Source organism: Coturnix japonica, chromosome 4 (assembly GCF_001577835.2).
Source record: "Coturnix japonica isolate 7356 chromosome 4, Coturnix japonica 2.1, whole genome shotgun sequence".
Taxonomy (NCBI): Eukaryota; Metazoa; Chordata; class Aves; order Galliformes; family Phasianidae; genus Coturnix; species Coturnix japonica.
This window is the reverse complement of record NC_029519.1, coordinates 50785287-50799747: the sequence shown is the minus strand read 5'-3', so window position 1 is coordinate 50799747 and position 14461 is coordinate 50785287. Positions and strand designations below refer to the sequence as shown.

Genomic DNA, 14461 nt, shown 5'->3' with positions numbered 1-14461 from the left:
CATTACCGTAGCATTTAGGGGTCGAAGTCATGATTGGGATCCCGCTGTGCTAGGCACTGTACAAACACAGAACAAAGTCTTTACTCAAGTTTCTTGCTGTTTGGTATGTAACTTAGGAAAGTGTAAGTGTAAGATGTGATAAAGTGAGTGAATATAGACCTGAGAATCACAGGTATTAAGGTTTAGGGATAACTTGCAGGTCCGATAGTTTGTAACTGCCTCAACCATGTACATCCACTCTTTGTGCACACACTGATACAGTTCTGCAGAAATACACTAGGACATATTCTTAAGATAACTGAATACAGAGATTTCCTACATCCAGATATATCACTCAAATACAGAGAAACAATGTGCAAAACAGAAACTTAAATTTGTCTGATCTGTCTCACAGAAAAACTAAAACTAAAAACAAAATTCATACATAAACTGAACATATTTTTGTGTTCATATTCTTCTCCAAACCAGTTATTTGCCCTTAGAAAATATCTCTATATACCTATTGCTACCAGAGAGCTCAATTCTGTCCTCAGATTTATGCACTCATTACTGCAGTCCTGAAAGTAAATAAGCTAATCTGCTCAAAGTAACTGATTTGACATAATATAGGATACTCTGTTTGCAAAAGCAGATCACAGCTGTAATTAACTGCCTTTGCAAGTTTATTAGATTTGAAACTCTTCCTCAGAGAGTATGAGTAAAATTATTTTCTATTATTATTATTACATAAATGCCATTATTAATCAATGGTATTTACGTATTTATATAATTGTTGGTAATAAATAAACTGTCACAGACTGTAAATTTCAAATACAAGAAAAGAAAACATTGGTAATCTGGAATTCAGTGAATTCAGAATGAATTCAATTTGAATTTCTTCCAAAATTTACCAAAAAAGGAATTGCTGGTCAGATTGGAAAAGTAAATTTAATGTCCAAGATGACCTTAAAGACAACTGGGATGGTTTATAGAAGGTGAGTTCTGACACAGTGCAATGTGGGAATCTGTTACATAAATGTGAGAAGACATAGTTTAGAGGAATAAAACAAATGAAAGTAACTAAAAGAAAAGTGACAGCACTGGGACTGGAAGGGGAGCTAACTGCATAGAGGAGTCTCAGTCAATGACCTGAGCACAAACACATTTACACAAAGGTGGAAGGTATTATAAATAGAGAAGAAAACAGGAGTATCGCATGAAAAGTCCAAATGACCTTGAAGAGCGGGTAATTCAGAAATGGTATATTTAATAATAGGAAATATGAAGCTGCACACTCAGCAAGTTTCCTTATAGTTACTGGTTGGAAATGTCAGTTGAGGATAAATAAATGGCTGTCTTAAGCAATCTGGCAGAGAAATGATAAGACTCGCAGAAAAAAAAACCAAAACCAAAACCAAAAACGAAAAAAAACACACCAAAAATCCCATGAACAGACAAAAAAAAAAAAAAAAAAAAGCAATAAAAATCACATCTCAACTTCTTCTGCAACTCTTCTTAGTCCCATAATTCTTACACTTCTCAGACAGCATGAGCAGACATAAAGAACTGACAGTACATGAGTCTGAAATACTGTCGCATCTTCTGTGGGGAGCATCTCAGATGTGTATGTGAGATTGTATTCCCTTGAGATCTGCATTCTGCAGACTCTGAGGCAGCCAGACATGCTGTGCATGCTCATTATATTCCAGAGAAACTAGCAGGTGAGTGTTCACAGGAGCTGTACATGTCACAGGATGCAACAGCCCATCTTCTGTGACCACACGTGCTGTGAACTAGTACTGAGGCTCCTGTTAGAGCATTATACCTCAAACAGAAGAAGCTGCAGAATCTATGCAGCATAACTCTGTAAATCATTACTGGAAATATTTTCACATGAATTGCTGAACAAATTCCATAATCTTCCATAAAAATAGTAACAGGATTGTTATTTTGTTGCCTTCTGGTTTTAGCGCCTAAGAATAAGTGCTAAAAATAACTTCGTTATTTATGCTTAGGTTAGGAAAGCTGCTTTCCTCCTACTCCCCAACCATCTCAAAAACAGAAAAACAACAACAGAAAAGATAAAATAATTCCCTACTCCAGTTCTATACAGGAGTCTGCTACAGACACAGTCCAGGATGCTCTGCGACAGATGAACCTATCTCACCTACATTTCCTGGCTCTCTATATACCCAGGTCAGATCCCTTCAAAAAAGCACCTTTATGGAAACATCAAAAAATAACTGCATTTTAAGAAATGCAATCATTCTTTCAATATTATCCGTTTTAACCCTGGCAGTGCAGCTGTAATGTGAAGAATAGGACAACATGGTTCCTACTCTCACTGGGTTCCCTTAAAAAAAAACAACATAAAACACAGAAGTAATAGGTAATAAAGTCACTTTTCTTCTAAATACATATTTCCTAAATATATACATATCTGTATCTATCTTCCTCACCGAAATTTAATAATTTGTTCCACTGCATTTAGATGGTTCTGTGTGGAGCCAAAGTTGAACTTTATCCTTGTTGGTTCCTTTTGACTCAGGATATTCTATGATTATATGCTCCTTAGTAACTGAGTATTATTTCATACGAGAATAATACTGCAAGTAAGTTACGGGACATTCTGAAATTCGAACAATGAAATCTAAGCTTTCATCATTCACACTGGCAAATTCAGCCATTATCCACATATCTCAAACAAAACTAATTATATCTTACACAGAAGGCTTGCACATGAGCAAACTAAAGCCTTTGCCAGTGCTGCCTAATTGAGAAACGATCTAATTTAAGCATGTCTTCTTAATGGAACTGGCCAACTTGGGCTCCAAGAGACACAGTAAAGTTAGTATAGGCTAAAAGCAGAAGAAAAGCAAAGGACTTGAGAAGAACCACTTGAAGGAGCCATGACTCTTCATCTTTTTAAAAGAACCGAGTGTGCTGAATATCTAGCTCAAGGAACTCAGGTTTGTGCACACTGAGTCACAGCATGACTGAGGGCATTAGGAAATAAAAAAAAACAAACACAAAAACTGACACAGAAAAGTGATGACAAAAGAGACTTGAGGTTTACTCATAGAGGTGGAGTACGTGTTAGACAGTGACCACTCAGCAGTTAAGCAAAAGGAGCATGGGAAAAAAGGTAAGAACATGATAGGTATTTGTTTGACATTACAAAGGAAATACACAAACTGACTCAAAACTGAGTTGTAAAGAACACAGGTAGGCCTGAGTAGGTAGAGGTGGAGAGGTGGCTGGAAATTACAGAAAATACTACCCAATTTTCAGGGTTTTTTTGCCTTCAAATTTTCCAGTCAGCTCTAACAGCACCATGTATCCTATCACCTTGGTTTTTTTCCTCTCCAGATTTTCCTGGAATCCTATCTCAAGTTTTCCAATCCCATTTTGTGTGACTTGTATCAACTCTTATCTACACTAAATCACTTTTCTCTCCAACTCTCAACTCATGGACAGAGCTGTATCAGTGGGTATCACAGCTGAAAACAACAAGAGCAAAGCATTATTTAAAAAAAAAAAATATTTACACAAATACTACGGGCACAATACCTAATACAGTACACACTGCATAAACAACCACAAAAAATTATGCTATCAAAGTGGACTGTTTTGTAGTTTTTAAGGCCAAAAGAAGCTATTAGACTACCTGGTCTGACCTACAAAGTTTAACCTTGTGGTATGAATCGTTTCTTACTTGATAGGTACTGTTGGTGACCCTGAACGGTGAAAGTGCACATTCTGCCATTTCCCATCACGACGGTGCCAAACCCGCGTTTCCTCTGACTGCATTGTCTTTGGCATCCCACTTCCATCCATGTACTGCGTGAGCCGAATATATGCAATGCAAGCAGCATCATCACCCACAAGGTGGACATGAGGATTGAGGATAATGGTGTGGATTGGCTTATTACTTTTGGATAAAGCTAGGAAACAAAAACACACACACAGGACAAATTCATTTTTCTCTGTGTAAGTCGGAACAACTTATCTCACCCCATCCTACAAACAAAAATATCAAGGTAATAATCGCTATTTACTGTTAATCATCCCTAACTCACATATAGTGTAGAGATGAGTTCAGTCACAGCATATAGTACACCTTTCCTGTAAGAAAACCAATTGAATTTACTTCATTCTAGTAGGGGCCAAACAAATTTCTGTAACTGCTCATACACAATTATTTGACAGTGACCAGTTCTGGGGTACCTCAAATAGTAACAACGTATTCTATTATATGTTACTTCTTTCTCTTTGACCTACCTGGCAGCACATCTGTTGGAAGGACTTTAATAATTAGTTTCTTAACATTGGTAACAGCAATAACAGCACAATACCTTTTAAAATCCTGCTGACAAAAAACAACAACACCCCAAGCCCTCAAAAAACCAAAAAAGCAGAGTAATTTTATATGCATTTACATTTGATATATATATATTTTTAAAGATGTCAAAGATTTAAATGCTGAAAACTAAAAAGCAGAAGTAATGAAATCAAATGTGTTAAGGAAAAATATAGAAAATTCTCTTTATGAGATGGAAGAGAATTTAGTACAATAGTAATCCCATTACAGCTGAAACATTTCTCTGAAGCTACTGGACAAACTGGTATCTTCATCTGCAATACTTTATTTCCTTTTGAGTCAAGTCTACTCTAAATGTAAAACAACTTTCATTACACAATATTCTGAAACTTTATCATAAATTTTATCCACACTTTGGGTAATTTTTCTTTCTTAGAGCTGTCATGATCGTACTGTAGAAGTCAGTACACACAAGACAGCTGATCCTCAGCAGCACAGATTGAGCAGCTACATGTCTTCCCCAAAATATCACATAGTAGCAGAAATTATAAATTCACTGGAAGCCCTTACTGTTACTTGTTATCACACCATAATCAAACAATTTAGAGATGCTCCTTTTAAATATACTTGCCACATAACATAATGTACTCGTTTTTTGCAAAAGAAAAAACTTAATTTTCTTTTTTTTAATTTTTTTTTTTTAATTTTTTATTTTACATCTTATTTTTAATGCCACCTTACCCTATCTACATCAATTAACTCCCAAACTAAAATGCTGGTTGGACAGGAGAAACACACTTATAAGAAACAGATGAATGCACACAGGGATAGAAAAGGAATGTTTACCATTTTCAAAGTAAAACCGATGAAAGTCCATCCCTTCTACTAGATTACCCAAAGCTTCAGGTTCAAAGGATGTAAGGCCTGGATCACAGATTTTTCTGTAGAAAAGAGGAAATTCAGTAACAATCACATGTAGTTATGCAGCACAATGCTGGAAAAAACTTTCTTTATTCCCACTGGAATTATTACTTACCTATGATATCACAGTAGAAAAGAACAGAAATTAAATGGGGAGCACTAACTGGTTTTACCTAAATAAGTACATCTGACCGTTTATCCCAGGGATACGAAATCTCACATCAGTCATTCTTTGACAGAAACCAAGTCTGTCAAAGATGGCTCTAAGACAATTGTATAAGGACTAGTTTTAACTTTTGGCTCTGAAAACTGCCTGTTTTCTGAATTCTGAATCAAAATCACGACTTCACTTTCACACACTCAGGCCACTGTGCATTCCATCAGCATAGAGGTACGTCAGAGTTACATAGCACCTCCACTGAAATTGGCATCCAGGTTACTGTAAAGCTAGGACAAACTAGCAATCAAAACTATGTTTCTTGAGGTTATCTGAGAATGGTCTTCAGCAATACACAGATACAAATAAACACATTCTTACACGCTCATTTACACATGCATTTTGAAATGTCTGGAACACATCCACTTACCTAGCTCTCTACAGAATGAGTACTTACGTGTAAGCTTCGAAGTCCCCATTGTTGATAGCTTCAATCAACTGCTCAGTAACCTTGATAATCTCCTGCTTGCGAGCTGGAAAGAAATACAAATACAACTATAAAAACAGTGACAGCTGAAAGGCTGTCAGAACAACAGCTATAACAAAGGTATTTTGTCACTCCTCAGATAATACAACCTCTTTTTCTCTTCCTTGTCTGTGACCAATGGACATTATGTTACTGCTTTACACTATTTATGCTCCAGCACTATTGAAGAAATTAAACACATCAAAATCAATTCACGTTCCTATCATGGATCTAATCCTCTTCCCTGTACTGAAGGGTTTGCTGCTTGAAAAGCAGAGCAAAATAGAACCCAAATTTCCCAAAGCCCAATTCTTTCCTGTGAACTAAAGGGAGCTGGTGATTGTTTCACAAGTGATGCTCTAATGCTTCATATGCAGATGGGACCTTTAGCTGCTATGTGTATAATACTATTCTGAATTTCTTTTCCTAGCACTTGGTGTTTGCTTTCCTTAAATGTACACATTTGGCCGAAGAGGAATTTTGGCTCTAAGCATATAATTAAGATTCCATGGTACAAAGCTCATGGATTACATATAATTTACACCCACCCACACAGTTCTAATTACAACACAGTGTGTCTCAACTCTGACTTCTATGATTATCCTTTGCGTGTAAAATGCTTAGCATCTATTTTACATAAACCACAATCAGATCACTTGGGACTATTGAAGCACAACTACTACCTAATACTAATAAATGATAAATGGTAACGGAGTAAGAGAACATCAAAAACAATGAGCAGAGCACTAATTTTCTAGAATTAATACTCAAAAACAAATGCCTGTATTTCTAAGGCAAAAGTATGTGAAATGTTTTTTCTTTGATCCACTAATCAAGAAATAGAATTATAGAATATCTGGAGTTGGAAAGGACCCAATGAGGATCACCACATCCAACTCTTGGCTCCAATGCAGCACCACCCGAAATCCAAACCCTATATCTGAGAGCACTGTCCAAATGCTCCTTAAGCTCCAGCGGCTTGAGGCTGTGCCAACCGCTCCATGCAACCTGTTCTATGCCCACCACTCTCTGGTGAAGAACCTTTTCCTAACATCCAAGCCTCCTGACACAGCTCCACGCCGCTCCCTTGGGCCCTGTCACTGTCACAGAGAGCAGAGATCACTGCTGCCCCTCTGTTCTCTGTGAGGAGCTGCAGCTGCCATGAGACCTTCCCTGAGCCTGCTCTGCTTTGAGCCAAACAAACTGAGGTACCGCAGCTGCTCCTCATACGTCTTCCCCTCCAGACCCTTCAACACCTTCAAAGTCCTCCTTAAGATGTTCTTTAATAGTTTTATGTTGTTCTTACATTGTAGCACCCAAACTGCACACAGCACTGGAGACGAGGCCATACCAGCACAGAGCAGAGCAGGACAATCCCTTGTGTACAATCACACAGTGTCAATGCTGGGCTTGACACAACCTTTTTGCTGCCCAGACACATTGTTGACTAATCAACTTGCAGTAAACAAGAAACCTCAGCTGTTCTTAAAGCATAAAGCATTAGGAGTAAAGTACTATTAAGAAGATGTCTTGAATGCAACAGACATTCCTAGATGCACAGCTTCTTTATTTTATAGCAGTGCAAAGTAAGAGAAAAAAAAATCCTGCACAGTGGTACATGAATTATCACTCTCACCAGTTACTACAATGGCAAATTACTGAGACTTTCAGATGGCAAACCTCATAGATATCACTTTGAAAAATGACTTTTTTTTCTTTCTAGAGGAACTGAGGTTTATATTTTTACTGTGCATCTGTAAACTGAAAACTTCAACCTTATATTGATAAAGTTCAAATACAGCTCAAATACAGTTTGAGTTTAATGGGTAAAGGATGGAAGGGAGATTTAGCATAGGTTCAACTCCTTATTAAATCTCAGAATATCTATTTGGAAGATCAAGCTTGAATTAAAATAAAAATGCAGGCAATTAGGCTTCAGTAACGCTCTTGTAGAAGCAAGAGCCGTAATGTTCTCGTACTCTTTTACACACGGACTAGACAATTCACACACATCAATACGCTCAGAATGTTAATACTACAGTACTGACAAAGTTAATATCCTTTGAAAAGAATGCTGGGAAACACAGGTAGAACGTAAATCTCCAGTGCTGTACTGCAAGAACTGGAATTGAGGTGTTTGAAGAATCTCTTTCTTTTTTGCTCCACCATTCCAAATTCAAATGCACATCTACTGTCATCAGATAGAAAGCACCAAAAAGAAACCAGAAAGGAAAGAGGCAATGGACAATGTGTAGGTTTTTATTACCAGACAGCATGCTGGGTAAGAATATTTAGCATACAAATTGCCTTATTTTTCATGAATTCTCTGGAAACAACAAAGAATTTTAATGAGGAGATCTTTTGACTGTAGATCAGCAATGGCTCTATTGTCATATGGTTAAATAACACGAGAAGAAACTGTGGACACTGCATGGCACAAGCCAAGTGGTAGGATAATTGTGTGAGAAACAATGGTGCAGTGTTCAGAAAAGCTGGCAAAAAGGGTAGAAAGGCAGACTGCACAGAGATCATGCAGGGAGGAAATCACAAGTTTTGGATGGTATCTCTCAGCTGCATATAACTAAATGAAAAGATCAGAAGTAAGAAAACTGTTCAAAATGTTTTATTTTAAATAATACTTCTGATTTGATACTACATTAGAAGATTGCATTTGACATTAAACTGAAGAAAAGGGAAATGAAAAAACTGAACATCGCCAAACTGATTTTTTTCTGATTTTTTTTTTTTTTTTCTCTCAAATTTCACTGGGACATGTGTTTTTATGAAGCTTTCTGATAGGAGCCACCTACTGATATAGAATATGGTTCCAGTTTCTCTGGGCAGCACTAACAGTTAGTAGAACTGACTGCTGACTGATACACAAAATCTACACATTGGCAAATGAAATTAAATGCAGTATCACTGACTCAAATCAACTACTGTCTGACTCCAGCACTAGCATCAGTTCTTCCAGTACTTGTGGAAAACACTGAAGTTCACAATGGGGACTGTCAGGAACAGAACGACTTTGCCAAGCCATCTGCATACCAAGTCATCTATCAAGCTTTGTATAAAATTCCAACCACCACATGAAATTCCATATGTGAAAGCAACTAAGCTGCTCTTTCCTTTCACTGTGACACACAGGCAATTACATATCTACATTATGCAGCCAAAGAAAAGCAAAATGACAGCTCCAGAATTAATGCCTCCTATTTTTGATGTTGGCCCACAACATCAGAAGTAGATGCTGGTTGTATGGCAGTACAGGATGAACCTTCCCACCAATATCCCATTACATTTTCTTGCTGTGTGACAGATGGCAGCAGGGGGTAGTCAGACAGAATGGTGTCTTATGTGGAAGTGTTTATAAAGCAAAGCTGTGTTCTGAATCCCTACATGAGGAAAAAACGGCACCCACTGACATTCATTAACGCTTGCTAAACATTTCTGGAGGACAAACAGTGGATCTGAGCACAGTTAAGCAGTGCATGGTGCTTTTCAGCACTAATGACAGCTATGTGAAAGACATGCCACGTTCCGGATGACCATGCAGGTTTGTATGAGCAGAATGCAGGCACCTGTTAATTGCTGGCAAGAATGCATAGCTAAAGGTGGGGACTATACTGAAAATTAACATTCTGTAGCTGAGAATTTGCTTTTTAAAAGTGTTACTGTCCTCTTTGTATCAGCCCTCGTGAGGCTGCACCTCAAATACTGTACACAGTTCCAGGCCCCTCACTACAAGAAAGACACTGAGGCCCAGGGCATGCCCCGAGAAGGGCAACTACACTGGTGAGGGGTCTGGAGCACAAATCTTATGAGTGACTGAGAAAGTTGGGAATGTTCAGGCTGGAGAGGAGAAGACTCAGCAGTGACCTTATTGCTTTATATAACTGCCTGAAGGGAAGTCATGTTGAGGAGGGAATTGGCCTATTCTCCATGTAACTAACTAAAGGACTAGAGGGAACGGCCTCAAGTTTTGCCAAGAGAGGTTGAGGTTGGACATTAAGAAACACTTCTCTGAGAAAGTGGTCAGGCGCTGGGATGGGCTGCCTGAGGAACATTGTTTAGCAGGAAATATTGGTGTACAGGTGGATGGTTGGACTGGATGACCTTAGAGGTCTTTTCCAACCTTGATTCTATGATTCTATTTGTTGTTGATTCTGTGGAAATGAATAGGACGCACTACTTTTGGAGTGACACTATCTACAAGGCAGAAGTTTAATGTGGAAGGAAAAAAGTAAAAGCATACAAAAAGGCCAGAAAAGATTTGGAATACCATGGGCAGACAACTGGATGGAGGCTGGAAAGCACAAAGGCAACCATGTCCAATCTGTAGCCCAGCACAGCTCATACTGCAGCCCATCCCCTCCTGCCACACCATCATGGCAGTAGCTTTGCCCTGCCAAGCAGCCCTGCCCAGCCCCAGGACATGGGGAAGGCACAGAGCAGTGCTGACTCTTCCTCTTGCAGCAGCAGCACATAGTCACAACAAACCCCATGTGTATTACATGTGTCATGCACTCCCCCTTGTTGAGAAAAACGCAGTGATTGCCAATAGTAATATTTGAACTTGCCTAATGGAATCTCAAAAGAAAACAGATCCCAAAAAAGGAAAAATCTTGGATGAAGGAGGAGGGTTCAATGAAAAATGGACAGATGAGTACTTTTTTGTCAAGACAAATAATATGGCACTATGCTTAATTTGCAAGGAAATCATGTCAGTTTTCAAAGATTACAATTTGAAAAGACATTATATGCAGAAACATGCTGCCAAATTTGATGCATATCAAGGAATGCTTCATAAAGACAAAACAGCAGAACTGAAAAAGTCTGTGACCTCAATATAATCTTAAAAAAAAAAAAAAAAAGTTAAACGGCCTCTATTATAAAGCCAGTTGCATGGTAACTAATGGGATTGCAAAAAAATCAAAACCATTTACTGATGGTGAGTTTATTAAGCAATGTATGGAAAGCATGGCAGATGCAACGTGTCCTCATAAGAAAAGAATCTTTCTAGAAACCATTTGTCTCACCAGACTATAGCCAGGCAAACTGAAGAAACAGGAAAATCTATCAAAAGAAATTTGGAGAGTAAAGCTGCTAATTTCAAATGTTATGCTTTGGTGATAGATGGAAGTACTGATACTGATACAGCCCAAGTTGCCATTTTCATTAGAGGTACTGATAATGAATATAATGTCACTGAGGAAACGGTATCATTGGTGCCACTGAAAGTCACCACTAAATCTCTTGATTTGTTTGAAGCAATAAAAAAATACATTAAAGCAATTTTCTTTAAACTTTGTCAATGCATCTGGTATAGCTACTGATGGCATCCTAGTGATGGTTGGTAAAAATGAAGAGGGGCAATAAAATTAACCAGAAGACAATGTGATTGTTGCCAGCAACTCATGACTGATGAAATATCACTGCATTAAAAAAAATAAAATAAAATAAAATAAAATTTGCAAAAGCATTGAAAATGGGCAACATCTTGCAAACTGTCATAAAAGCCATAAATTACATAGATTCCAAGAGGCTGAATCAACACCCATTCCAGGAGTTCCTTAAAAGTATAGATGCTGATTAAGGGGGCATCACATACTTTTCTAAAAGTGGTTTTTGGAGTAAAACACTAAAAATACTTCATGATTTGTAAATGAAATTTGAAAATGAAATTTGTAAAATGAAATCAAGTCCGTTATGAAATCAAAAGGAAAATTTGTGCAAGAATGTGAACATTAAAAGTGGCTCACAGTTGTATCACTTTTGGTGGACTTGACTGTTTACTTGAATGATTTAAACAATGTGTCTTCAAGATGAAAATCTTGAATCTGTGCTATGATTCAAAGAACAAAAGCATCTGAAATGAAACAAATTATGGCAAGCTCAAGTTATAGCAAATAATTTCATGTATTTTGATGCTTTGGCTAAACAGTCTTGCAAACAGGGAAACATATGCACTCTTACTTTCCATTTTGATATAATAATATGAGAATACATTTAAAGATTTAAAAAAAAAAAAAAACAATTTTTTTTTTTTGCGTATTTGTAATGCAATGTAAATACACCACCTGCAAATTTTCAGATAGAATGTACAGAGTTGCAATGAGACATTCACCTTGAAGCAAAGTTTGGTCGGTCATGTCTCTTTACTAGGATTTCTTAAGACCTATCTTAACAGAGAAAAATATCTCTCACTTCACAATCACAACTCATTCCTGTCATTTTTTGGCAGTATGTACATTTGTGAACAGTTATTTTCAAGGATGAAGCATAAGAAGAGTAATATTTCATCAAAAATCTCTGATGAAGACCTTGAAAACTCACTGAGAATTGCAACCGCTTTCACTGAACTAAACATTGATGCATTTGTTTCATAAAAGCAGGGTCGGTGAAATATCCCGCAGGTTTTATGTTTTTGTTGCTCTGGTTTTTATGTTTTAATTAAAAATATACTAACATTATTTCAGTTGCAACAACCATGGTTTAAACTGCTACTTTTAACACTAAAACTGCTTAATTATTCTCTCTTTACAATACCATCATGCCTTATAGTCTTAAGGCATGCGAGAGTTTGTCTTACAAATAACAAAAATACCAAGATATAATAACATTCAAAAATCACAGTGAAATTCTGTTAACTGTTTCAGCTTCTTTTTCTAAGGCACGTGGTAACAGCTGAGTGAAAAATTACAGATGAACCTCACTATAATGTCTGAGAACATGGCAATGGTTTTCTATGACATAAAATATATCGGTAAATGAAGAACTACTTAGAAAAAATAAATTCCAATTCAGTGTTTTTAAAAAAACTAAGAAGTGAAAAAAGAACTCAAAGGGTGCAGAGACACTTTCCCAAAACCTAGACATGCAAAAGGTTGCACAGGATAGCAGAAAGTTTTTATAAAATGGAAAGCTTCTGTGGAAAGGTTGGTAGCTTTTAGAGTTTTTGCTCAGAATACAGGTGAAGTAAACTTACTGGACATATGACATTGGACCTACTTGCTAAATGTAACCTTCACTCTTGGAGGGATGCTACAGTCATAAGGCTTTGGCAACCCAAAAAAATATGACCCGTTTTGTCAAGTGAGTAGGTCTATGACTAATACAAAGGCAGTTCAGGCAAAATATTAGAAAGAACAGTTATAAAAAGATCAAATAAAAGGAAAAGAACAAAAGAGAATAAATATCTTCTAACATCGACTAAAATTATTTCCACAGCGTGGAATGTATGTTAACCTCAAATGTGTTATCTGTTTCTAAGATGTATTTTTGTACCCCACTCAACTACATTGCTGGGATAATCTTTTATAATTAATAATTATATTAATAACTTTAGTCCTTATCAAGGTGACATTGGCCTGATAAAACTGCACAGCACAGTATAGGGGACCTAACAATTTCTCACCAGAACAGTTCCAACAAAGATCAATCTGAGGAAAATATGCAGCTACTAATACGATGATATACTCTGAAAATAACCACAATTTGCAAAAAGAGGAAGAGACTACCAATTTAATCCATGTTGTATACTGAACTTCAGCTGTGTGGATGCACCAGATATTGCTCAACTTCATATCATTAACTGTTATCTCAGAAGCAGAGAAGAGTACAAATGACATAAAATGTTTTTTAAAAAAATCATTCTTTCCAAATTAACATTAGAAAACTATTTGCTGATAATTTCCATTGTAATTTATTGCACCCCAAAAAAGCCAAGAAGCTTATTTCTATGAAGAAAAAAAGTGAATGCTCTGCATGAAATAATGACAAATTGAACCTTAGATCTACATGAAATACATCCAGATCCTATATAGCCACAGCATGCATTTAGGAGCTTTATCTTTCAAGAACTTCATCAAAAAGTAGCCCACATAAGATCAAAGTTCCTCCTTTAGCTCACCTCTTGTAGCTCAAAATATTTAAAACAATTCTGAATAAAATATTTGAGATGTTACTCACAAGATGACGACTCCTTCCTAGTGCCTGCTGATTTCAATGATTCACTCTGATTCAACAGTTTATCACGAGTGGATGGCTTGCAAGGCTTTTTAAGGTTACTGACTTCCCTTTACCACTCCAAAGCCCTGCAAGTCTACTGCTTGCCTAATGAAAAACTAATTCATTAGATATTTAGGCAGATTTCTGAAAAATCATCCTAGTGATGCCATTTTATTATGCTGACAAATAAAACAAATGAATCATCAAACAGTGATGTTAAACTTGTCAGATGCAATAAATAGTTTCCTTTTATCTACGTGAACCGAATCATTTATAAATACGTTCTCTAATGTGGCACACTGTTCTCTAATGTTCTCACACTGTGGCATATGTTGGCAAATGCCTTTTTTTTTTTTTTTCTTCCCCAATATCAAACCATCTACAGTCTCAGAACAAAGCTGTATTATGGCCACTGTAGTTACAAGATATTGCACTAGTTTCACAGCACATTAAATTAATAGTGGAATCTGGCTGCTGTCTCAAAAAATCATTCTGTTTGAAGACCTCATTACTGAGACATTAATAAACTTTGCCACTGTCAACATTT

General features: G+C 36.9%; 1 protein-coding gene across 10 annotated transcripts in view; it reads right to left on the bottom strand.

The window, feature by feature from the left end:
* Positions 1-14461, bottom strand: part of CAMK2D (calcium/calmodulin dependent protein kinase II delta) — a 145834-nt gene that overhangs the window by 2595 nt on the left and 128778 nt on the right. For 7 of the 10 annotated variants that reach the window (XM_015861973.2, XM_032444318.1, XM_015861976.2 and 4 more), the window contains 3 exons: positions 5836-5911; positions 5147-5241; positions 3691-3923 (listed from right to left, as the gene is read on the bottom strand). In XM_015861973.2, the coding sequence (XP_015717459.1) occupies positions 3691-3923; positions 5147-5241; positions 5836-5911 (404 nt within the window). Of the gene's footprint in view, positions 1-6; positions 57-3690; positions 3924-5146; positions 5242-5835; positions 5912-14461 lie in introns of those variants that run through there. The other 3 variants (XM_015861974.2, XM_015861970.1, XM_032444317.1) reach the window with 1 other exon arrangement.